We start from the raw sequence: 26,339 nt of genomic DNA, 5'->3' as shown, positions 1-26,339 counted from the left end.
ATAAAGTTCATTTGTTAGTATTTGAACAGAGTAATCACAATGTAAATAATGCCTTACATAAAAATGAGTGAAAAATACAGGAACCAGGTTATATTTTCATATTTTACCATTTAATCCGAAGAATAAATGGTTCCATAGTTTTCAGAATTTGAAAAATTATAATTTTATATGAGGGTCAGTCACACATTGGGCCCGTTCCGAAAGTCGCACGAGTTTAACGCGTTAAACGAGTTATGGTAACTGGCCGTTCCATAAGTGCTTCCGTGCGTTTCGTGAGTTTCATTATGCTGTCCCAAAAGTCGCATTCTGTGCGTTTCGTGCAAGAACGAGATTCACCAAACGCACGGGCCAGGATGCTGGTTTGTTCCGTGAAAATCGTCTGCTCCTTGCAGACAAAGCGCGTGCTGATGGATTCAAACTGCACTACATAGTTCGGAAAATGTATTGTAATTTTAACAGATAGCGATATGAAGCAACATGCACACGATAAGTATGCCTTGACCGTTCTTAGAATGTGATTAAAATGAGTAACAGTGGCCATAATAGAGTTTATTTTTGCCATAAGGACATTCTTTCCGCTGACGCCATGCGGAAACTTTCTCTAAACAAAACGCTGCGCCTGCGCTTTCGCCTAGAGTGTCCCATAAGTCCGTAAAATAACTGGTTTCACCAGATTCACGAGCCCAGTTATTTTCGTTGAATGCGTTCGTTTCGTTAAGACTTTCGGAACGCACCCAATATAAACTTTATGAGTATTTTTTCTAACTTCTAAAGTCTTTTCTTGAACGACACTTGCAAAAGTTAATAACAAAATACAATAACTGTGCATTTCAGCGTAGTCATTAGTAACTATAAAAATGGATAGTAGTTATGCTGGATATTCACTCAGCTTGTGGATCGAATAGTATTATCATAGTATCATAATAAAAACAGCAACAATAATAATTCATTTTGAGTAAAAAATTATTTTAATTAGGTTACATTAATATTAGTGTATAACAAAAATTATAACCGTAGTAATTATTATAATTTCTTTTACTGTTGTAATCGAAGTACTTCAATGCTTATGATTAATGTAAGCTTCATTTCAATCTACAGAAGTCTTAACAAAAACGAAACTGTTGATAGATCAACTCAACATTGCCTTGCAAAATATTAGCATGATATTAGTATTGCCTCCAAAATTTTCAATTTTTTGAGGTACCTTTGTTTCTTTAAACATTTAAAGTGCAATTTGTATCCGAAACAAAATAAACTCGAAGACAATCCTGCATTCTACTTGTTTACATTGGTAGTAGAGTAGCCCTAGGTTGAACGTCGCTCAGTAGAAAATAAAAATACTATTTTATTCTATTGGAAACATGGCCAAACCAAACCGTCAAACTGGAAGTTTCATCCCCGCCTTCGATTATCGAATTGTCAGATATTTTTTTTTGTCTATCCAGGAATCATGCAAAAACATTAACTTAAGGAGCAACACTTTGAAGAATTCGAGGTTTTGACGTTGTCTGAGTGGAATATAAAAAAAATATCCGACACAGTATATATCCGATGTTACAGGATTAATCGTAAGATGACTGAACTCATCACGTTTATACTAATCTCAGTCAATTTACGCCCCCTTACAAACTATTTTGTTCAAGATTATATATAAATGTAAACCTTTTTATGTTATAAATTTTGCATTATATTTAATGCAATAACTGTTTCTCATTATGAAAATGGCAGTAACGTCCACCAACCAGTAAAAACACTCACATATAGTAACATTAGCTATTGTGTAGGAAAACAAATGTCTTCTGTAGGCTCATTTGCGTTTATTTACCAACTCTTTATGCTTGTGGTGTGGTAAACGAAATAAACTGATTTTTTTTATTATTAGTTCTGAGATATAAAGGAAACGTTTGAAAAAAAAATGCAAAAAATAAAGTTTTAATTGAATTTGGTATTTATTTGTTCTGTATGCCTCCATAAAATGCACCTACATTTGGTATTTCGACAGTGAAGTTCAGTAGTGGTTTAGCCGGGGTTAGCATAGAGCATAGATAGAGCATCAAGTTTAATCATGAGCGTCGGAACAATATCCTTTCTCGCTTTTCAAAGGAGTCCAAGGTAGGTCTAATTCTTTGCTTTTCTTTATTAAAGTAAACAGACATGAAGTTGTAGAATGTTACGTACACGCTTTCCTTTGCTTAGCTTTGATTTAGTTTATTTTACTTCGCGTTTTGTGCCTCTTGGCTAATTTGCGAAGATGGGGATGAATGATGAAATGATGAAATTGATGAATGGACATTCACAAACAACCAAGCCCGACCGGGATTCGAACCCGGGACCCTTGGCGTCGCAGCGCGATGTGCTAACCACTCGGCCACAGGGTCGGGCGTTACGTACACGCATAAGGTTCTGAATTTAAGTTATGGTTGAAGTTCACTTTATGCATAAATAGGCTAAAGGGGACCAGATATACAGTTTATAGTGATATCCGAACCAGCATGTGCCTCCACCGGGAATCGTACCCAGGACTCTTTTATTACAAGACGACGACGTTTCCAGCGAAATCGAGGGTGGAGGGGTACTAGTTTACTATCCTTCGGACAGATTTCTTCATTTCTACAGAAGAAACTACTTACCGTAATAAGTTCCTGTAGTATTGTGTAACATCTGGAAGGTGTTTTGTGTGATGTGGGAATGTTTCATAGCGGAAATTCAACCGTTGACGCATAGCCCCATGAACCATTTCCGGTAAGGTTAGGTTAGGTAGGGTCACAATAGGTTACAATAGTTAAAAATTGGTTTCGAAAAAAATATGCATAGCCCCACACACCATTCTCGCATAGCCCCACGAACCATTGACACATAACCCCACAAACCATTTGCGGAAACGTACGTTCTTCAGTTACAAAAACACTTTTTTTTTTAAAAAAAAATTGATCAAAAAAACGTGAATACACGTTAAAAAATGATCCGCGAAGCAGATAGGTAAGTACAAATGTTAAAAATTGACGAAACTCAGAAGTTATAGGTGTCCGAAGGATAGTAAACATTTACCAATTATGCTAATACCTTGTTAGCCCCACAAACCATCGACGTTAGCCCCACAAACCATTGGCGTTGGCCCCACAGACCATTTCTGGTAAGGTTAGGTTCGGTTAGGTTAGGCAAACATAGTTAAAAAACCTCAGGACGCATCCTAGCTATGTCATCTTCTTGCGTGGTTTGCAACACTTATTGGGGGTTACGTCATCTAAAACACGTAACATTGTGCAGAAAGCAAATGGCAGCAACAGCAATTCCGTGTCGGAGAGATATTTTCCCAGAAGAAATCATGAATTGGCATTGAAAAGGATAAAAACTACATTCCCAAACCTCAACAACGCTATAGAAAATAATTTCCGTAAGTACTTTCTTCTGTAAAAAGTAAGAAATCCGTCTCCACTATATGGAAGTGTTACCCAGAATGGCAGTTCTTATTCTACCGAATGGCACACACTTTAACTTAACATTTATCGTATTTCCCCGTTCTTTTCATTGTTCTATTTCAACCATTCGTTGGGTGTCCAACTGTAGTAGGGGTAGCAATAAATCTGTTAAATTTAAGGAAACTGGAAAGATGCACTTCTGACTCACTGTAGTATTAAGATGATTCAAATGCCTTGTTGATTTCAAATGCTTCATTTTAATTGAGAATAATAAGCATGTCCAACATTAAAATTTATTCACCACATCACACTTGTAAAGCCAGTTTGAAATTTCATACATTTCTTTTCTAAAATTTATCTCAAAACCTATCCCACTGCCACTTTTGGCTGAACGATGAATGATGATGTGATGAAATTGATGAAGGGATACTCATAAGGAAACACCCATTTTAACCTGGGACCCCCTGGCACTGTAGCAAGCTGTGCTAACTACTCTGCCACGAAGGCTGGCAGTTTTTTTAATACGTGCCAGCATTGTGAGATTAGGACATGGTTGACCATTATCAATCACTTGTTTCTTCTCTGTATATGAAAGTGAAGGAAAACAACTGTTCTTTCCATTTCTTTGATGTTATTGCAAATGCTTATCTTAGTTGGTCCTTAACAATTTCAGGTGAAACTTCCTTTCTTTTCTGAATGCTATGACAATAAAAATAATACATTGTCATAACAACATATGAAAATAGTTAGGCTAAGTCCAAAGTTCCACATTTGTGCAATATTTATAATAATTTAGTCATATGATTACTCAAAATTTTCATATAATGCAATTAAATGTCTGAAATTATTATTTAAACTAATTTTATTAAATATGATGTTTAAAAAAGCCAATTTGTATATAATGACAAAATTATCAAATTGTGCAATATGTTGAATTCATATTCATAACAGTTATTTTTGACTGACAAATGAAAAACAAATATTTTAAATCATATGTGTTCTTTCAGACAAGAAAGATATGATACATTCAAATTTATAATTAAATTTATTGAAATTATGTACATTTGCATTGGCATCAAGGTTTATATACAAAGGTCAACTCTTTAAAATTGTTCAATGTATAATATGATGTCATACTTGGTATTTTGTATCAACATTCAAAAAATGGTAATTGTAATCATTAGATAAGTATATTGTGATATACATAGTAAAATAGCTGTAACAGAGCAAATATGTACATTTACTACACAAACATTCAAACTGTTAAGCACTTATGGACAAAAATATAAAACAAAAACAATTGAAGATAACTCATACTAAAAAATCTGGCTTGAACTAGTTGCTCTAATACTAGTTGTCTGTGACTTTAAAAGGATCTCAGGATGGAAAAAAGATAAGTACAGATTTAGCAATATGGAATGGTGATATATTTGTACAATAATTGTTGCTTTTAAAGCATTAAACTGGGCAATGTTATAATAACTTGGATGTTTGAGTTATATAGAAGCCTTTTATGACTCGAATGAACTTTGAATATGATATAATCTTATAAAGATTCGAAAGTTGTGGAATGACACTGATATGTATAATAGATGCCATGTTGAATTGGAAGCAGTGAATAGGTATCTGTTTTCATCTTCCTTAACGGGCAGGCTTGTAAATGTTACAGTTCCTCAAATGAGTGCTTTGAGGAAGGTCGCATAGAGTGACACTTATATGTTCTACGTTTGGAGGTGATTTGATCAGATGATGAATTTCGAAAACTGAAGCTCAGAATTGTAGATACAAAGACTTGCTTTATCCTGGAAGGAGATAACAAAGATATATTTTTTTTATGTATAGCATTGATATCTTATAAATGTTCTTGTAAATATATGCATAATTTGATGCTATTGTAATTTTTGTTGTTTCTAGTTTTTTATTTTATTTTTATCAACATAATAATTATAAAGTTATCAGTATATGTAAATTTAAATTTCCTTTTCAATATAGCACCATAGCTACCTATTGTGCTGATACTGAGTTTGAATTATACTGACAAAGTCGTTATAATGCAGTGGTCATTCACTAGAGATGATGTCAAATTGGTATCTATAGTGTGTGGACCCCCCCTCCTCCCCCTGCTCTCTTGCAATGTCATGCACAACAGAGAATATGTGTTTTTTGAATAGCCTATTATTCTGATTTGATGATGTAGCCATTACAATAGCACAGATTTCACACAACTTGAATGTTTCTTGTACACATGATTACGATGTATTAATCCTTACCTTATTAGCAATACCAGGTTCTTGTCTCGTGTGCTGAACTCACACAAGTGTGCTCATATCCAACATCTTGAACTCCCTACCTTGTGACCTGGACAAAACAATCACAACCTACACAATAGAATATGGATTGTAGATGATTGCAAGGCCATTTCTTAATGGCTCAGATTCTTCCAAGCCTTATTTTGCTTTGTAGTATTTGGGAATGGTCATTTACTGGTGCACTCACCCTATTTTTTTCATTGCTTGGTAAACGTGTCAACACCTTTTGATATTGTTAGTAACGGATTTCTTTGCTGAAATATGTGATGCATTCAAATAGCCTATGTGCTGATGCATCCAGCAAGTCAGTGAATGATTAGCAACATGACACTGTTTAGTTATGATTTATTTTTCAGAAGTTTCCTTTGGAGGAAAGCATGCTTTTGTAGAAGAGTGAGGGACCCACTTCAGCAACAGAGGTTTTTGACTTCATCATCCAAGGAAGAAGAAAAAGTTGTCATTCCTCCCAGAATCCATAGGGAACCAACAGATATACTTAGGGTAAATTTTATGAACATGCATTTTGAGTATTTCATATGTATTCGCTTACAGTTATATTTGTATGCAAAATAATTTTGGAGGATGCATAGCATTGAAAATGGATGATTGTTCAAAGAGAAGCACATGCATATTTACAAAGGTTATGGGAAAAGCACTTAACACAGTTTTGAATTTTAGTTTGATAAGATTTTTTTATTGTTATCATATATCCTCGTGGTTTAAATTAAAGCCAAGTTTCACGGTAATTTTACGTGCCATATTTGTTGAACTGGTGATTCTGGGGTCAAAAATGTTTTGGGTATATGTTTACTATATGCAGGCTCATCTAAATATAGGGTTGCTATATTTCATAAATGCAAATCCAGGATGCTGACTGCAAGGTTTTTTTTTTTTTTCGGAGGGGGCAGGGGTAGTATGCATGAACTTCATAATTATAATGGACTGTTTCATTATCATAATCTTTACAGTTTTCAATAAATAGAAATTCACTTTGCAGTCTATAATTAAACTTACACTTCCTTTCTGGTGCCATTATGAACTAAGCTGCTATCTCACAATGCCAAAACTTTATTTCAAGACTGCAGACTGCACAGATAGGCACTGAATGCTTTCTGTAGGCAGCTTGCTGTACAATGGAATATAATCTCAACTGAAATTCAACACTAAAAAGAAGGAAATAAAAATAACATTTTTACTAATTGTTGTCGGCACGTGCATTGAGCAATATCGTGAACTCAAAGCTCTCTGCAGCACATAAGTAACTCGTAAGTACAGTATAAGAAATGAATTTAGTGAGATCTGGAGAAACGGTTAGTATTTTTCAAACTTAAGGATCAAATTCATGTTTGTTGAATGTTCACAGTAGTGTCGTAAATATATGTAACTGAATTACTAAGTATATCCGGACTCACTTTTAATGGCTCTGTTAATGTTGGTGCCCCCTGCCACCATCCACTTGGAAACTTGTTGCTTCACTGCTGGATGGGCTTCCAGTTCCTATCTTTTCCCTGCGTACCACTAGGAGTAAGTCTCTTATGTAAGTGCTTATGTGAAGGCTCGAATTGGGTAAATTTATCCTGGAAAACTTAGTTATAATTAAATTTTGAGTCTTGTTACTTTTTTTTTATTAGACTTTCCTCTATTTTCAGGCCTTAGCATCAACGCTAGGGAATGATCCAACAGCAGCTCACTACAAGTATCATGATGATCCCTATCTCATCCCAATGTCTAATGTCGGGAAACGTACTTTTGCATTAGCCAAGGAATCAGGTCGGAAGGCTGCTCTCTGGATCCGAGATAAGCATGGGAAACTGTTTCAGCACAGGGTGGCAGACCCTTTCATTGATGTGAGCATTGTATATTTATTTTTACATGGTATTGTGTGACATCCCTCACTGTGCGCATTGCTCCGTACTGCGGTGAGTACGGAGTCCAGTCATTGATCCCTCTCGGGATGTAGTGATCTAGATTCTTCTCCCAAAGTTGTTTACAACCACCCTTGGAATATTTTTGGTAATGGTTCCGATTGTTTTATGATTTCTCCTAGCACAAAGACTAATTATCATAGAATTCTGGAAATCATTGTCACGAAATTTGAACCTTCCTTAAAGTAATGAGCGCTGTTTGGACTTGAAAAAAAAGATATTTATGTTGAAAAAACAACTTGAAAATTACCTTACGCACTTCTCATGGACAAGATATTCTCTGTCGACAAGCGTCAGTAAATATCGTAGAAGTGTGGGAATGAATGTAGAAGTAAATCAGAACCTTAGTAGAATGCATTTAGGGACTTTATTTTAATGCTAAGAGAACCAAACCTAACCTGCCTAACCTAACCACGATAGCATATATTGCACAAAATATTAAGTGATCACTAGGGGCATGTATATTTCGTTTTTGACGAAAAAACGAAATTTGAAAGAAAAAAAAAAACATTGTAGTGTTAATTTTTTATGTTTTTGAAAGGTGTGAGATGCATTTTGTGACCATATTTTGTCACGAAATAATGCGAAATGAACTGCAAAAAGTGAAATTAAGTCTTAAACACGAAAATCAGGGTTTATTCACCGACGCGACACCTTCTGAGGTCTGAATTATCCTGAGAGTTATGCAATTCCAGGAAAATTGATTAATTCTGCTGTCAATATTGGAGAAGCAAAAATGGACTCCTTTACACATAAATTAACTTAATACTCTGATAACTACATAAATGTGCTATTAGAAGTGAAATGTTAATTCTGTGGAATAAGTGTAGTTTTTAAATCAAATTTAGGATTATATTCACAATTTTAAAACCAATATGTCTTTTTATATACCACTTTTCATCCATTTTTTCACCGCTATAACACCGATATTTTATATTATTTACCGCTTTTGAACCCAAAATTGACTCCTTTTTTGTACCGAAATTTTGCTTTTTTATTTACCAAAAATATGTGCCTCTAGTGATCGCTAAAACTTCGCAGTATGTGTTAACAGACATAAATCAAAATCGAACCATGTAAAAATTGCATTCATAGGTTGATGAAATCGCAATAAAACAAAAGGAACTTGGGCTATATTTTTTCCTCTCACTATACACCTTGTCATATATGATGGCTGGTAAACCCATGTGCATAGTAAACAGTGGAGAGTCATGTGACTGCCACAACCAATCTGCACCCCTTGTATTGAAGCTAATATTCTTGATCCTAGCAGGGTGCCTACCTGCTTAGAAAACCTGGAAATGTCAGGGAAATTTACCGTGTTTGTGGAAAAAGAAAACATATTTTATTTAGTGCACTAAAAGCTGGTTTTCAAACAAGAAAGGGAAAGCAATAAATTTTATATTGTAGTGACTGACTACTGGCATTTACCATTTTCTAGTTATAATTTTTTGATTGTGTTTGATACATATTAGGATTAATATATATGTTACTAAATTTTACTACATTTATGTATTTTTTATGCTTAAATTGTTATGCCTAGAGCATGGAAGTTTGGCAAAATGCATGTTTTTTCCTGATGCATTTATTGATTTTTTGCATTTTTTCTATACATTTTATGCTGTTGCTAATGTTTGGGAAGCTTCTTCATTTTGCCTATTTTATCTCCTACTGTCTATTTTTAATTTTAATGTCAATTTTTGCAATTGCCAATGAAATTTTAAATGTTTTTTTATAAAATTGTATGCAACTTTCTTTCTTTTAAAAAAGGCATTTACTAGCCCATTATGGTGTTAGCACAGACAATTCCAAAGCTGCCAAAAGGGAGTCAAACTATTGTAGCATCAATGAAAGTCTTCGAGGAATCGGTGCAGCTGCTGATTAAAGTGCCAGGGGGGAAGGAAAGTTAGCTGTTGCAGAAAAAATGCAAATGTCAAATTGGAAAAAAATAAAACAATTTGCGATATTTTTATTGGGGAAATTCTTTGCTTGACAATATGAATCCAGTTACAATAGCCTGTTTCATGTTTGGTCCAATTGTTTCTGTCGAAGTAGAGACATCTTTTTCTGTTAATGAAAGTCTGACAGACTTTGCATCTATGAATGCAAAAACTTAGTGGTTATGTGTAAGGAAAGTAAAAATGTTGTTCCCATGTGGATTTTAACTTTTTGGATGAAATTATAGATACAAATGGGATTTGCCTTTTTTTTTTCTTCAGATTATTGTGCATTATATAAATAAATTGTTCTAATAACTCAGCCTTGGAAAATTTTGGTTGTTGGTATGGAAAAGTCAGGGAATTTTGTTGTTATGAAATTGTATACACCCTGACATAGGTATGCTGTGAAGCATTCAGAATTGTATCTCAGACTGTCAGAAATATTGCATTCGAGTTGTATTAATAAAACATTAAAATACTGACCAAGGCAGAATTTAATGTATAGAAAATATATACACTAAAAAGGTAACGTTGCAACCCTCTAACAGGGTCTTCTTCAGACGAATATTCACACTAGAATGATGAAAATTACAAAACATCATCTTATATATAAGAAGTTATATATGACATCGAGGAAGCAGTGCTGCAGATAAAAGAAGAGGCAGAAAGGGACAAGATTAGAAGGAAGACGTCAGCTATATTGAAGAAAGAAATGGAAAAGCAGAGAATATTAGATAATTTAAGTTGGAAAGAAAGAGAAGGCATGAAGAAGATCAAGGCAGGAAATGATATTGTGGTGGAGCAAACAGATAAGGGAGGAGCCGTTGTATTTATGGAAAAAGAATGGTACGAGAGGAAGTATGAAGATCTAAAAGGGGACAGCTATGAGGAGATTGTGGATCAGAAGAGGAACAAAAGATTAGAGAGAAGATAATAAAAGACTGTGGGAGGTGAGGATTTAGAAAGTGCATATAGGAGGCAGGAAGACTACCAAGTTTGAAAGGCTTTTCCCAAGGTACACAAAGAGAAGATAAAATTGAGACCAGTAATGGATTGCAGGAACAATGTTTTGGAACCCTTGGAGAAGAAGTTAAAGAAGATAATTGGAGCGTTAGTGAAAGATCAAGAAAGCAGAGCAGTGAGGAACAGTAAGCAGGTGGTGGAACTTATAAAAGAACTGGAGGTGAGTGGGAACAAGACGACAGTGTTTAGCTTAGAGGTAAAAAGCATGTTCCCGAGCATCAAGAGGGGACACACAGTGAAAATTGTTAGGAAGAGGATGGGGCAGGGAATAAAAAAGCTCTGCAAAACTGTTTGGGACAATGGTTACTGCAAAGTAGGGGATAGAATAATGAAATTGAGTGAAGGCCTAAATATAGGCTCTTGTTTAAGCCCAGTGTTAGCAGAATTGGTAATGAACGAGTGGGAAAAGAAGTGATCGAAAAAGGAGGAGACAAAATAATTCTGTTCTGCAGATATGTGGATGATTGTTTCGGCATATGGAGGGGAACAAGGTGGCAGCTGGATATATTTGTCAAAGAAATAGAAGAGGAAGCACGAGCTGGAGCTTGAAATAGAAGAGAAGTTGCCTAGATAAAATGATGAAAAGGGAGAGAGGAAAGAAGATTGAGACCACTTGGCATCAGAAAAAGTGTGCAGCAGGGGTCTTCCGTCACAAAAGAAGTGATGTGAGTGAAAGGACAAAAATAAATTTTATAAAGAAAATTGAAAACAGAATCAAGAAAATATGCACAAAAGAAGAAGAAAAATAGAGCAAAATAGAAAGCCTATGGGAGCAGCTAGAACAGAATGGATATGAAAAGGAAGACAGACTTGACGTAAACAGAAGAAGAAGAAGGAAGAAAGAAGATCAAGACACAGAAGAGGTGGAAGAGAAGGAAAAAGAGAGGTGGTTTGGTATAAGGAGTATGGGGAAAGCCACAGAGACGATAAGGAAAGTGCTTAGAAAAGCGGTCATAAAAACATACAGAAAGGGAGGCCGCAACATTTTAAGGATTACGAACAAGAAGAAGGAAGAAAACAGAGAGGAGGAAGAGGAGGGGATTATATATGAGGTTCAGTGCAAGGAATGTGATAGTGTGTACATAGGGAAAACTAAAAAGATACTGAAAGACAGGTTACAGCAACATAATGATGACATAAGATTATAGAGGGAGGAAAATGCTATATTCAAGCACACACAAGAAACAGGACACGACATAGAATGGGAAAAGGCTAGGAGGATAGGGAGGGAGAAGAGAAGAATAGTGAGAAAGTGGAAAGAGGCAAAGAAAATAGAGAAAATAGGAGAAGAAGAAATAATGAACTGGAAGTAGGGGGGCCTGAAAATCAACAAGGAATGGAGAGGAGTGTTAGGAGGAGTGGAAACGGTGAGAGAAAGAAAGGAGGAAAGAAGAATGAAGAAAGAAGAGGGGGAAGGAGTCCAGGAGATAAGGAATCGGTCTAGATTAGTGGAGGAATTGATAAGACACACACAGACACTCACCAGGTACCTGTCCGGAGATTCCACACTCAGGAATTCCTGACAGGAAATGTTCTAAGATAAAGACTGGTGCCTTCATCTTGTTTTGTGTATTGACCCTGTCTGGGAGTGTGTATATATAAGATGTTGTTTTGTAATTTTCATCATTCTAGTGTGAATATTCATCTGAAGAGTGGAAACGTTACCTTTTTAGTGTATATATTTTCTATACAATAAATTCTGCCTTGGTCAGAATTTTAATGTTTTATTAACATGGAAGCAAAGCTTAACAGAGTTGTATTAATTACACTGGGGAACAGTGAAATTGCGGCACAGTGTTTGAGAGCTAATTTAGGGCGATTTCATGCTGCTGAATAATGATATAATAATATATTTCCTGAATTGGCTCTAATTTATGAAATAAATGCAACTAAACCAAAATGGCGGAAACATAAGACATACATATAAATGAACTTCCAACAACAATTTAATATTTCTTTTTGTGATTACGATCTTTATTATAAAAATAAATTTATATAGGCCTATGATCATAATAATTAAGAAAATATGTACACAATGAAGTAACAAACTATGTGAAACGTTTTCTATATGATTTCCTGCTGTATTGCTTTTTAGGACAATCCCTCTGCAAGCTCCAACAATAGTCGGCCATCATGTGGCGATCTCACCGTCCCTGGTACCTTTCTTCCATTATCCTTATATCCTGATGGAACCTTTCTCCCTGTTCTTGACTAAAATCCCCAAGCTTCTGAGGGAATCTGTCAATGTGGCTATGTAGAAAATGTATCATCACACTCATATTTCTCAACATATTTCCAACTATAACGTGGTAGTTTTCTGCTCTGTGATCCCCCAAAATGTTTTTGACGACGGACACAAAGCTCAGACAGGCCTCAGGTTCGATGCAAGACATGTAAGTTGTAAAATTGGCATCATTTATAAGTGTACGAATTTGTGGTCCGTCAAATATTCCTGCCTTCAATTTTTCAATACTTAGCCCTGGAAAAGTGTGGCATATATATTTTAAACAATCGCCACTTGTATCTAAGGCCTTAACAAACTGTTTTATCAACCCAAGTTTAATATGCAGTGGCGGAAGGATGATTTTGTCCCTATCTATCAGCGGTTCATGAATGATATTAGCTTTTCCCACTGTAATATTTTCCGTTGGGGACCAAATTTTTATCGTCCACTTTTATCACTTTCGTTTTTATTGTCACTAGCACTTTCATCTGATATCTCAACGTCATCGTCGATATTTTGCGAAAAGGTACATATTGGTAAAGGTAAGTTTTCACTGTGCTACATTGGTGGCTTTGCTGACTCTACATTAGCGTACACCCAATTACGCTTTTTGAATCTATTCATGCCTTTAAAATTCACAGCACAAAAATAGAAATCATTAACATGATTTTTAGGTTCACTCCATGACATGGGCACTCCAAATTTGAGTCCCTTTCGTCCACCTTCGCCCCAATAACGAAGTGATTCCAAACAAGTTTTGCAAACTATATCTGGGACTCATTTTATATTTTGTTGTCCCAGATTTTTGGCAAAATAAGCCTGATACAAATCTCTCACTACATCCGTGATATTTCATCTCTGTGATGGTAAACAATATATTCCACATATATAGCAAAAAAAAACCAAAAATATTTGGGTTATTGAAACACTTACTACGTGAGGAACTCATATTTCCAATGTATTCACATTAAACGCATTTCGTTTAGTTATACTACAAAATTCAACATTAAGAGATATATTGCCTTGCAATGCTTCATAAGTTGCCTAGCAACAATTTACAAATAAATAAATAAGTTTCTTAATGGGAATTTCATCCCATATCAAATTTTGATATTACCTAGAAAAGCGTGGAGTAATTTTACCTCCCACATTTTCCATGGTGTGTTTATTTTTATAACTGGAGTCAATTCAACTGAACCAATCATACAATTGGCAATCACAGCTGTTTTGTGTCTTGAAACTGTTATTAAACTTTATGCCACAAAATAAAATCTTTTTTTTGTTCCCCAGTGTTATTTTCCTGTAGTTTACGGTTATTACAAGCATAAGAAAACAGTTTTTCTTTGTGACGTTTCAGGAGAACACACGATCCTTTCATCAGACATTTATTTTGATTTTGACTAAAGATACAGTTATAACAATGGTTAGTATTTTTTTTTAAACAAAAAGAATCCCTTATATAATGGATGTTGTCAATGTTACATTGTTGTAATATAGCAACTTAACAGTGAAAAAAGCAATTAACCATAAACTACAGGAAAATAATTCTATAATGCAAGCAATGCGTACATACAAGAAAAAGAGTTGTATTAATACTGTACAAACTTCATGAGTATATTATTCCTCAGGCATTTGCTCCAAGACCAGTATATGATGAGAATAGCGAAGTCAGTGAAGATATCTTGCTCAGGGAAATTGAAACTGTGTCTGTTTCAAGTGCAATTATGGTCTATGGCCTTCTGGAGAAGAAAGGTGAACGTGAGTAATTTTTAGATCTTTTACAAAGCTTTTTTCTATTTCAGTGCAAGGTACAATTTTTATTGACAAGGAAATCCAGTTTTTATGTGTTCAGTGCCACAACCAGAACGCATATTTCCCTTCTCAAAGTGTTAAATTCCCATTTTCATTTAAATATTTCCTTGATCTAGGAAAATTGAAATCACAAACATAAACATTTTTCAACTAATTATTATTACTATTATTGTTAATAATTTTACTTTTATTGTTAGTAGTAGGGCTCTTGATTTTATGTAACACTGAAAAATGTTAATTGTTTCAAAAAAATGTTTATGTGGTATGTTCTAAATAGATTATAATGCATTCACAATTGCAAAATAATGCAATTTTTGCATAATATGCTATTTGTGGCCTTTTCATGAATTTCAACACATTTCGTCCCTAAAGAACAAAAAATATCATCAAAATTTAACGTATTTGTGTGTGTAAAACATGCACATTTTCCAAAATTCCCCCTCTCCCAAGAGAGAAACTATGCTTTGCATGTTATTCATGGAATATCTGTCGTGGTCTTATAACAAGGAAAGAAAAAGTGTTTGTGTGTGAGGGCTCTTTCCTATTTGTGCATTAGGATTTTCAATGTGAAATAACATTCCTTCCAATTATTCTTACCTATTATTGCCTTTGATGTTGTACAATGGATATATAGAGAATTTAAAAATTTGAAATTAATCATGGAAGTGGACATGTTTTCTCTCTCGTTTATTCGAGAGCTGATACCATTCCTATGGTTACCATTTGGCTTTCTGTTCCAGAAATATCAAATGCCACCAAGCAGTCTCTGTTGGAGTTGCTCTGCTTTTACAATTGTGACGATGCATTGAGCGAAGATCTTATTGAAGAAAGGTGGTTCCTGCAAGTGGGAATGAGAGGACAACAGCAGAAGAAACTCTGGAAGTGAGTAGGCAGTTCTATAGTATTAATGTCCTGCACATGCACGTTACAGCATTGGCAAGAATGGTTTGCAATTTTTTAGCCATCTCATTACCAAGTAGAACTACCACATTTCTTCTACTCTTCTTTTCGGCTTTTGTATGTTGAAAATTTGGATACACCTTGAATTTGAAGTTCTTTCCTTGGTATTGTACCGAATACCGGTATAATCGATAAAAATCACCTGCAATGAAAATTCTTCACTTTAAAGAGAGAGAGAATTATTGTTTCATGTCCACATTATGCACAGAAATACTAATTGGGACTGGATCTAGTTTTTGGGATCTGAACCACTGTCTCATGTGCCTCCACCGGGTATCGAACCGAGGACACCTTGATTGCAAGGCAACGATGTTACCACTACACCATCAGGGAGGCACCCCTTTTAAATTTGTTGTGTTACAACATTCAACTTTTCACAACAAGGAGTTTGTCTATTTTTAGCTGTTAATGTTCAAATGGTAAATGTAAATGCTGATGGCAATGGCATTATCATTCATGGTAAGTAATACTATGCTATTGTTCTAATAAAATACTGGTATTATGTACATCTGTGCACCTTAAAATGGAAGTAAATTTTTTATCAAAATCTGAGGCCAATAGTTGAGGTGCATCTTATATTCAGTGGCATGTTGGATTTAAATAGATGCACATATTTGTATTGTGTTAATCTTACGGCCATATACAGGGTGATTCTAAAGGTATAGTACAAACGAAAACCACAGATACCTCCCATGAAATAGAGACGAAAGTTCCCCTTCCACTTTGCCGAGAGATGCCTCCGTGAGGAGCTAGACAACGCCGAAAACGTGTGAAAATGAACTTCACACCTCTGTACAGCCAGTACCAGTGAAGATAGAAAGGCGGAACAAACGAAGTCAAAAGGAACACCAAAGTCGCCCATCCGATAAACACTAGGCGGCAGCTGCGCAACGCATGCACATGGGGTTCCACAAAGGAAATAGGAGTGTCCCGCAAGACAAGTGAAGGGAAAGGGTAGCGATCGACAACGGTAGGGAGAAAAGAAGCAATGAAGCATGAAGTAACAATTGCACAGCGGGAAACAAACACCATGACTGAAGCAGTGCAGTCGAGAAAAGTAGTGCGGGGTTGCAGAACCACGGGAGGACGACGTAGGATGTAAAAACACACAGAGAATGCAAGCAAAGTGGTCCGTGACACTCGACAGGCAACAGACGCGTACATGGTTCGGGGCAGAAATGGCGGCGCTGGCGGTGCAGCGCAAGGGGAGTCCCCAAAACACAGTGGGGAGACACCGCAGCAAGAACAAAGCACGTTGCAACAAAAGAGAAAGAGGACCGGACGGGGAATGGTACCTGCCAAGGAGACAACAAATGCGGGACGAGGGATTCCCCGTAGCAGCACCGAGGGGATGTCACACAGAGGTCGTGCGCCAGCAGGACAAACACAGCAACTACGGGCACAGGAGGTTATTGCTAATGAAAGGTGCACGTACAGATAGGACCACGTACCCCGTACTGACGTTGTAACAAACGTCGTGATGGGGCCCAATCAGCCTCTTAGAAATGAAGCCGGAGGCACATCGCTGGGTGGGAGCGGGCGAAAGGCTGCTGGAGTGTCGTACGGACCCCACCACTCCGTACGGTGGACGACACTAATGGACGAGGTCGGAATGTTTCCATCCCGATCACCAGGTCCACCGTTCCCAGACCTGATGCGGCTGCTTGCTTCCGAGCGCAACCCCAGCCGAACAACTCGAGTCCCTCCTCGGCCGCAGCCTTCCGCTCCGAAACCAAGCGTGGCCTCGCACCACCGCAGCATCACACTGCCGCTTGGGTGTGAGACCGGGCCGAGCAAGGCTGGACAGATAAACTGCGTGGGACAATCGTGTAATTAAGCTACGTGGGGGTATGCATGTCTGTTCAACTGCTGGGTTACCCCACATTGGTGTACACAAACACCACACGATCGTGCGTAGTGCTCCCCGTCGGCTCGAGCAAGATGGACGAAGTACGTGTTGTGGGTGAATGGGGCAAGAATGAAGGACGCTACATGTGTTCCACGATGACAAGGCCCCAGAGTACATGGCCCTACCTGACGGCAGTGGTCAGGTAGTGAAGAGCACAGGCACGGGTGGCTCAGGAACGTCAGCTGATTGTACCACAGCGCCGTGCAGACATGTGGGCTGATTGGAAGTGCAGCGTCAGGGAGCGTGTCAGTGAAAGAGCCGGTGCGGTGGTGGTGTGCTTGACGTACGACAATTGAGTACGTTGTTTCGAAGCCTTTGTGACCAGTGTGTGTGTGTGTGCCACCTGTGCACTGCAGTACAGTATTCCATAATTGGCACTATCCTCACCGTACCATGGAACGCTACACATTTGTAGAACTGAGGGACATGCATTTTGTCTACGGCCTTGCAGATGGCAATCGCGGACGGTATCTGGAGAGGCGACAACCCGGCAGCAGGTTGTTTTCGAACGTGCACCGTACCCTTGGTGAATCGGGTGTGTTACGTGCAGGCCATCATGTCGGTCACCCAAGACATGTGCGCACCGCGGTGGTCGAGGAGGACGTACTTGCTCGCGTGGATGACACACCGTCCACTAGCACCCGTAGCATTGCACGTGCAGTGGGAGTATCACAGTCGACAGTGTGGCGTGTCCTTCATGATGATCTGCTGTATCCCTATCATCCACAGCGAGTCCACGCGTTGCAGGCTGGGGATTACCCACGACGTGTGGAATTCTGTCAACGACTGTTGCAGTTTTGTACCTACGATCCCCGTTTTTTGCACCATGTGTTTTTCACGGACGAGGCAACATTCACCCTTGAGGGCATCTTCAATTGCCGAAACAGCCATGTGTGGGATTATGAAAATCGACATGCAGCAGTCGAGGTGCACCATCAGACCCAGTTTGCAGTGAATATCTGGGCAGGTATCATCGATGAACAGATTATCGGTCCATACCTGCTGCCACCACGTTTAAATGGCCGCCTCTATCGCACCTTTCTTGCATCAGTCCTTCCAGAGCTGCTAGAAGATGTACCCCTCAACGTGCGACATCGTATGTGGTTTCAATTGGATGGAGCGCCTGCACATTTTGATGGCACAGTGCGAACCCTTTTGCACCATACCTACCCACAGCGCTGGATCGGCAGAGAGGGCCCCGTCACCTGGCCCGCCCGTTCGCCTGACCTCACACCAATGAATTTCTTCTTGTGGGGCCATGTGAAAACACTCGTCTACTAGACCCCGGTTCCTGACAAGGAAACATTGGTAGCGCGGATATTTGCAGCATCGGCCGAGGTGTGTACCATGCCAGGGATTTTTGATAGGGTTCGCCAGAATTTCCTGCGACGCTGCAATGCCTGCATTGAATGTGGTGGTCGTCAATGGACATTTCCACTCAATTTTTTTTACAACAATTTTAAAAACTACACCTTGAAAAAATGACCCCTGCAAGTTCTCGCGTTTCTCTGCATCCAGTTTAAGGCAGAAACGAGACTTCCAAAGTTGCGAGACTAGCGTTGCGCTGAAAACACGCCGCTGCCATGTTACTACGTCACTCCTTAGGGAGAGCTCGTTTGTCGTCTGCTTCGAGCGTCCAGTTCCGGATGGGTAGCCCACGGTGAGCGAACACGTGCAGCAGTTTTACAAATTTGTACCGATTTAAATAATGGAAGAAGGAGCGATAGTAGAAAGGAAAGCTATGCTTTGTAATGACCATTCTTCTATGAAATATCCGTGCTGCTCAGTGCAAGATAAATAAAAGGTTTCAGCTGCTTGTGTGTTCTTAGGCCATGCGAAAAATATTGCTTATAAAATTGGTTGCTGACCAGACACTCAAAAATATTTTTTTAACTTATATTTATCTATATTTACCGTAACTATGTAGTGCAAAATATGAATTTTCACATTCTTCACTTTATTTATAAAGCCTATTTAACTTTATTTTCCATAAAGCAATTTCAGTTTGTGTTCCATTTCTGTTGCGCAAATTATGATCAAATATTTTTGTGCAGATAAGAGAAACTACACTGAGAAGATTACATTAGTTGCACAGTACATATCTATACTTAGTTTATGTATAATCATTACAAGGAAATAATGTGTATAACCATGGGCGTATTTAAGGGGGATTCAACGGGTCCAATCCCCCTCTTTTTTTGGTTCACTAAAATTACCAGTTTCCTTGTTCTATCCGCTTCTTCACAAAAAATTCCTTCGGACTTATTTCATTCTCTTAAATTAGAGACGTATAGGACGGGATACGGATGGGAAGGAAATTTCGTAATTCCACACACCAGATGGGACTGCAGACCAATATCTGCAATTTCCTGATAGTTTTGGAATTTCTGCGATAAGAAACTGCATTGAAACTGTCAAATCAGTTATTTTTCCCCCTCGAATCATATTAAAGAAATTTGGTTCTTAAAAACGTAGTGACAAAAGATGAACAGAAAAGTATCAACAGTAAGTAGCGTGACTTCGTGACTACAAACACACAACTTTATCGGGTCCAACATCCCCTCCCCCCATGCTCCCCAACAAGCTTCCGGCCAGCAGTGTCCTGGATTTTCACGTACGAAATAAAGCAACCCTAATCATACTAAAAGTTGATCCATCTCTCCCCCCTCCCCCGTGAACTATATATACGCCCATGTGTATAACAATATCCCATACTGAAATGGTACGATATAATTATTTTGAATTTTGTACTGCGGAAAAAGCCGCCTCATCTCGTTACCCCGAACTCATTAATTGGCTGGTTCACAACTTCACCACTAAGGATCTTATCGAGACGAGACATGGCAGCCTTGGTCTCGTTCTCGTTGTAAATGTCTTGCCTCGTGTTTATTTGTAAATGTCTCATTGACAGTCTCGTCTCAATTTATAAACATCCGTCTCGGTTTGGGAGGGCAATTCTCGTTCTCGTCTCAAGTCTAGAAAAATATAGAATTAACAACGTATGCAAAGGCTTATCATTATAAATACAAAAAAAACCTTTCTTAATATTTCTTTTTTACTCCTCGAAAACTAAATATTATCCTGCTTATATATGCAAACCAAACTGCAGATTCAGATTTACCAGGAATGAACTGGCGTTGTAATTAATATACACAAAGTTCATGATTTATCTGAGGAAGTCGCATGTTCCAGGTTTGACTCTCGACCTGGGCATGACTGTTTCCTTGTGAGTGACATTTCATTGAACTGGAAATTGTTACATGGGAGGATGTTTGCTCGAAACTTTGGGGACAGCTAGGGGGATGCTTCTATTGTTAATGTTAGTGTTGCTCACGAGATGATGCATGTTCCGTCTCGTCTCGTAAAAGGAGATGGGACAAGTGAATGTTTTCGAAATGAGATGGGACAGAAGAAAAAGTTTGTCTCTTATCATGGCAGCTTGGGTGATACTTGGATTGTGCAGTTAATGGTAGTGTGTGTGTGTGGGGGGGGGGGGGTACTCCTGCACCCCGACTTCGAATACTGCTTGTAGTTATTCATCTTCATTGTAGCGATTAGCCAAAAGTGGGAAGAAATGTGATGTTAGAGATGATACATAATAAATTAACCATGCGTTCTCATCGTTGCGGTTAAACAAAGTGAACGGAAAAGCGACGTAAAAGTAGGCTAAATACAAAAATTTGCAATATATATATATTAACTGAAGAAAACTGTCATTTACTGCAGGAAATTTAAAAACTCACCGTACCTTTTTATACCGTATCACCTCTTATATTGCAGAAATTGGCGTGTAAACCAGTATGTTCTAAAAGTATTATCTTAAAATTTGTGAAGAAAATATTATGACGAAATTAATTGTAATTCCCGAAAAGCATTCCTATAACATTAAGTTCTTGCCAGTCAGAACTGGCAATGAACAAGGCTCTTCACGTGTTCAGCCATTGACTGTTACAAGGTTTGCTTTGTCACCCTAATGGGAAAACTCTCTACCGAGTGGCTGAATTACAGTAAATACTACTATAATGCTAGGACATAAATCATCTTCAAGAAATGGAGCACAGATTTTTGCACTGGAAGTTGTAAGATACTTGTTTTACACAGTAACAAGTGAATTTGCTGTCGATTCCGCGACTCATGCTAAGTTGACGGGACGAGCAGAAGCCCCTCCTCCACGCATTTCTAAGTGATGACGTCAGAGGACCTCCTGTCTGTGGAGAGGACGTATTCAAATCCGTGACGTAGTAGGTGAATTTGAGCGGTGTTTGAAGGCGTGTTTCTCGAGAACCGAAACAATTATCGCAGAGATATTTTGCACGTCTCATGTTTGTGTCATTATCGGTAAAATGAATGGATTTAAAACGTTTTTCATGTCAAAGTGGAAATGTCCATTTGAGCAACTTTTGTAACAACGTCAGTCCGGGGTATGACTACGTACTACGTACTATTCCTATCTGTAAGTGCACCTTTGCGTGGCAATAAACCTCCTGTGCCCGTAGTTGCTGTGTTTGTCCTGCTGGCGCACGACCTCTGTGTGACATCCCCTCGGTGCTGCTACGGGGAATCCCTCGTCCCGCATTTGTTGTCTCCTTGGCAGGTACCATTCCCCGTCCGGTCCTCTTTCTCTTTTGTTGCAACGTGCTTTGTTCTTGCTGCGGTGTCTCCCCACTGTGTTTTGGGGACTCCCCTTGCGCTGCACCGCCAGCGCCGCCATTTCTGCCCCGAACCATGTACGTGTCTGTTGCCTGTCGAGTGTCACGGACCACTTTGCTTGCATTCTCGGTGTGTTTTTACATCCTACGTCGTCCTCCCGTGGTTCTGCAACCCCGCACTACTTTTCTCGACTGCACTGCTTCAGTCATGGTGTTTGTTTCCCGCTGTGCAATTGTTACTTCATGCTTCATTGCTTCTTTTCTCCCTACCGTTGTCGATCGCTACCCTTTCCCTTCACTTGTCTTGCGGGACACTCCTATTTCCTTTGTGGAACCCCATGCGCATGCGTTGCGCAGCTGCCGCCTAGTGTTTTTCGGATGGGCGACTTTGGTGTTCCTTTTGACTTCGTTTGTTCCGCCTTTCTATCTTCACTGGTACTGGCTGTAGAGAGGTGTGAAGTTCATTTTCACACGTTTTCGGCGTTGTCTAGCTCCTCACGGAGGCATCTCTCGGCAAAGTGGAAGGGGAACTTTCGTCTCTATTTCATGGGAGGTATCTGTGGTTTTCGTTTGTACTATACCTTTAGAATCACTCTGTATATATGGTAAATAAAATGTGAAGATTTTGGCACACAAACTGAACATATTTTGAGATCGAAACCAGTATATAATGCAGAATTTCAGTGTTAAAATGGTGAATACAATCCTAGATTTGATTTAAAAAACTATACTTATTTCACAAAATAAACATTCCCTTTCTATCTAATAGCACCTTTATGTAGTTGTCCGAGTATTGAGTTCATTCCTGTGTAATGGGGTGTATTTTTTGTTTCTCAAATTTTTATAGTTGAATTAAATTTTCCATGATTTTTTATAACTCGCAGGATAATTCAGTCTTTAGAAAGTGATTTGTTGCTAAATAGACTCTAAATTTCATGTTTAAGAGTTCATTTTACATTTTGCAATTCATTTTGCACCATTTTGTGACAAAACATGTTAGGAATACTTATCACACACACCTGTCAAAAACGTGAAAAATAAATATGACAGTGTGTTGTTTCACATTTCGTGTTTCAGTCAAAAATGAAATGTGCATGTCTGTAGTTACAATAAATTTTCATGTTTTATATTATTTCCATAGGGACAATGGACTAGCTGAGAATGTGTTTCACTCAATGGATCCCAAAGATTCTGCAGCGTACTGCACCTTGCTGCAAGGGATGACTCAGTACTTCCAGGCAGAGAGGGCGTGGCAGCTGTATGAGGAGATGAAGGAGAAGAGGATTCCCATGGATACAGAGTCGTACAATGGTCTCATAAGTAGAGCGAACTTCTTACGTCAAGGGAATGACCTCAGGTGGCAACTTATCGAGGTGAAGTACCTTCATCAAGTGTCATTCATTTTTGGAAGAATATGTTAAACAAAAAGTGGTTGATACGGTGGAATTTCTGTAATAGACAACCAATGGGGAGTGAAAAATGTTCATTATTGAGAAGTGTCTGGTATTCGGAAATAAACTGACTGCTATAAAAACTCAATTTACACAACAAAATGTTTATGTATTCAAATGCTTTGAATTTGTTCTAAGTTTAACAAACAAGCTTCATCATGTATACAAATTTTCCATGTTAATTTCTAATGTATGTTGCTGGACCCTGTGGCCGAGTGGTTAGCACATCGCGATGCGACGGCAAGGATCCCGGGTTTGAATCCCGCTTGAGCTTGGTTGTTTGTGAATGTCCATTCATCAATTTCATCATTTCATCACTCACCCCCATCTTCGCAAATTAGCCAAGAGGCACAAAACATGAAGTAAAATAAACTCAATCAATCAATCTAATGTATGTTCAATTTTACGAAATATATTTTAAGTTTTTCCTTTCTCGTAAACATTGATGATTTCGACTTTTTCATTTAAGTTTATTGTGTGCATGTCTGCCATTGTAACACATGTGCCACATATGTCATAAGATAGGAACAGTATGCATTTATAAATGAAATGAGCTTAAACAAGTTGGTACACCTTAAGCATGAAAAATGTGTTAATACATCTGGCTACCATCAAATCATCACAACTTCTGCATGGAAAGATATTTTGCACTTTATTTCAACACTGTTACCGCTGAATATTAGAAATTGTCATCGTTCTTTCACATATTTGTCCATTGTTTGGATGTTTTAAGTCTGTGGTGGGGAATAGTTTTCAGAATTAAGAAGTGGTCATTATTCTACTATGAGTTGTAATATACACGCATCACCATACTGCATTTCACAACCATCAATTTGGACAACTTCTTTCACTCTTCTTATTTACTGAAGTGTCAGGTGACAAGTGTCAGGTGACATTTCACATTAAGATGGCGTTGATAGTCCATGCTGATGTGTGATCAAACCTATGACGGACATGTGAATTTACTACAAATGCAGTTCACTAAATAACTACCCCACCACCAATGAGGACAGGGTGTAGTGTTTGGTTCATGCACCAGATTTATAGCAAATTCAGAGGTCCTTGAAGGTTCGACTCCCACCACCAGTAAAAAGTTTGCTTACCTAAAGATGAGAGAATAGGTGTTCTCTCAAAACACAGTGATCGTTGGTGAAGGATAGACAATAGGCAGTGCCCAACTAAGATATTTCATGCAAATAAAAAAGACCCATTGTCACTAAGATTCTAACAAATCTTGTCACCCTATTTTGAATATTGTATTGTGTTTGCAGGAGTTGCTGACAGAAATGAAAAATGAGGGTTTGGAGCCTAACATTGGTACTTTGAATGCTGTTCTGGAGTCCCTCAGCACAATGGGATCAATGCGTGCCACCAAGGATTTCTCCCTACAGGCGATCAGGGAGTTTAAGGATCTGGGTATTGAGCCATCTCTAGCAAGTTACTACTACCTTTTGTTAATATTCTGTAAGGACAGTAAGTACAATTGTATACTCATATGTGTACTTATATATGTTTTTCCTATTGGCTTGCAGATTTGCCAATGTGAATTGTTTTTAATCACCAATATATGGCAGATGTAGTATTTTTTTTACTTCTAGGACAGGGGGTCCCAAACTTTTTTGTTTCACGGCGCCCTTAGTGTTTCAAGACTTTTTCGCAGTGCCCTAGTCAGAATGTAGGACTATCTAACACTTGCAACAATCGGTTAGTGCAGTTAGGTTGCTTGCCGTAAGTTTAAATAAAAGGGGGGAAAAATCAAATTCATAAACACTTTGCATGTAAAAAGTACTAAATAAGCACATATTGGAACATTTCACAGCACCCCAGGGTGCGTCGGCGCACACTTTGGGAACCACTGTTCTAGGATATTGATAAGAATTAAGAATGGACTGATATGAAATTTTTGTTGGTACTGATAAAAAAGTTACCATACTGATAACAGAGTTTCGCAGAGTTGAATTATCCTCGAAGTTATGCAAAAGTTGAAATTTTCATTAATTTTGCTCTACTATTACATGAAAGAAATTAATTTTGTGATTAAATTACAGCTATTTTACATAATTTTCATAATGTAATTCTTTGGATGTTTTAAAGCAACTGGCCATCAAAAAATCCATTGTTGATGCTCTGTCAGTTCCTGAAACATATTTTTTATGCAATATGGAATTAGTTGCGCTGGTCTAGTTTGTACGGTGTCGGACTGCCATGCGGAGGACCCGGGTTCAATTCGTGGAGTGGATGTTCTGAGGTTGGAATTTTACTAGCGTAGTCCCTGCATAAAGCAGCTCTGTGGCTCACCCAGCCTCAAATCAATGTGTACTTGGGGGCAACCATGGAGGGTAAAGGTGGCCGGAGCATGGTGCTGATCACATCACCTTCAAAATAACCAAGCTCGAGAATATGTAGTGAGGGTGTGGAGCCCTACCCCCACATCCCCTAAATGTGCCTTCAAGGCATGGTGCTGTATGCAGAGGGAACCTTACCTTTGATCTTACCTAATATGGAATGTTTATTTGGCAGAGTCTATATATAGATTGTTTCCTTAGCTTAATTTTGTGGCAAGTCTTTCTATAGTTAGTTTTTGCACTATTACAATGATACGAATTTGCAGTTGCATCTATATGTAGAATTTTTTTTTTTTGGTCGTACTTCCCTTCAACGTTGCCGCAGGGAAGGAGTTCAGAGAAACTTCTTCATGAATTTTAATATTGTTTCAAA

The 26,339-nt window shown here is 38.1% G+C and overlaps 1 protein-coding gene across 1 annotated transcript in view; it reads left to right on the top strand.

Moving 5' to 3' along the window:
• The first annotated feature begins 1,806 nt into the window (after positions 1-1,806).
• Positions 1,807-26,339, top strand: part of LOC146004106 (small ribosomal subunit protein mS39) — a 48,955-nt gene continuing 24,422 nt past the window's right edge. The window contains exons 1-7 of the mRNA XM_083142770.1: positions 1,807-2,112; positions 6,085-6,229; positions 7,378-7,575; positions 14,469-14,598; positions 15,393-15,534; positions 23,312-23,543; positions 24,893-25,094. Of these exons, the coding sequence (XP_082998896.1) occupies positions 2,066-2,112; positions 6,085-6,229; positions 7,378-7,575; positions 14,469-14,598; positions 15,393-15,534; positions 23,312-23,543; positions 24,893-25,094 (1,096 nt within the window). The 5' untranslated portion in view covers positions 1,807-2,065. The remainder of the gene's footprint in view (positions 2,113-6,084; positions 6,230-7,377; positions 7,576-14,468; positions 14,599-15,392; positions 15,535-23,311; positions 23,544-24,892; positions 25,095-26,339) is intronic.

The sequence above is a fragment of the Lepisma saccharinum genome, chromosome 21, assembly GCF_977018435.1.
Source record: "Lepisma saccharinum chromosome 21, izLepSacc3.1, whole genome shotgun sequence".
Taxonomy (NCBI): Eukaryota; Metazoa; Arthropoda; class Insecta; order Zygentoma; family Lepismatidae; genus Lepisma; species Lepisma saccharinum.
Note: the sequence above shows the minus strand (reverse complement) of the source record. Positions and strands in the feature narration are given on the sequence as shown.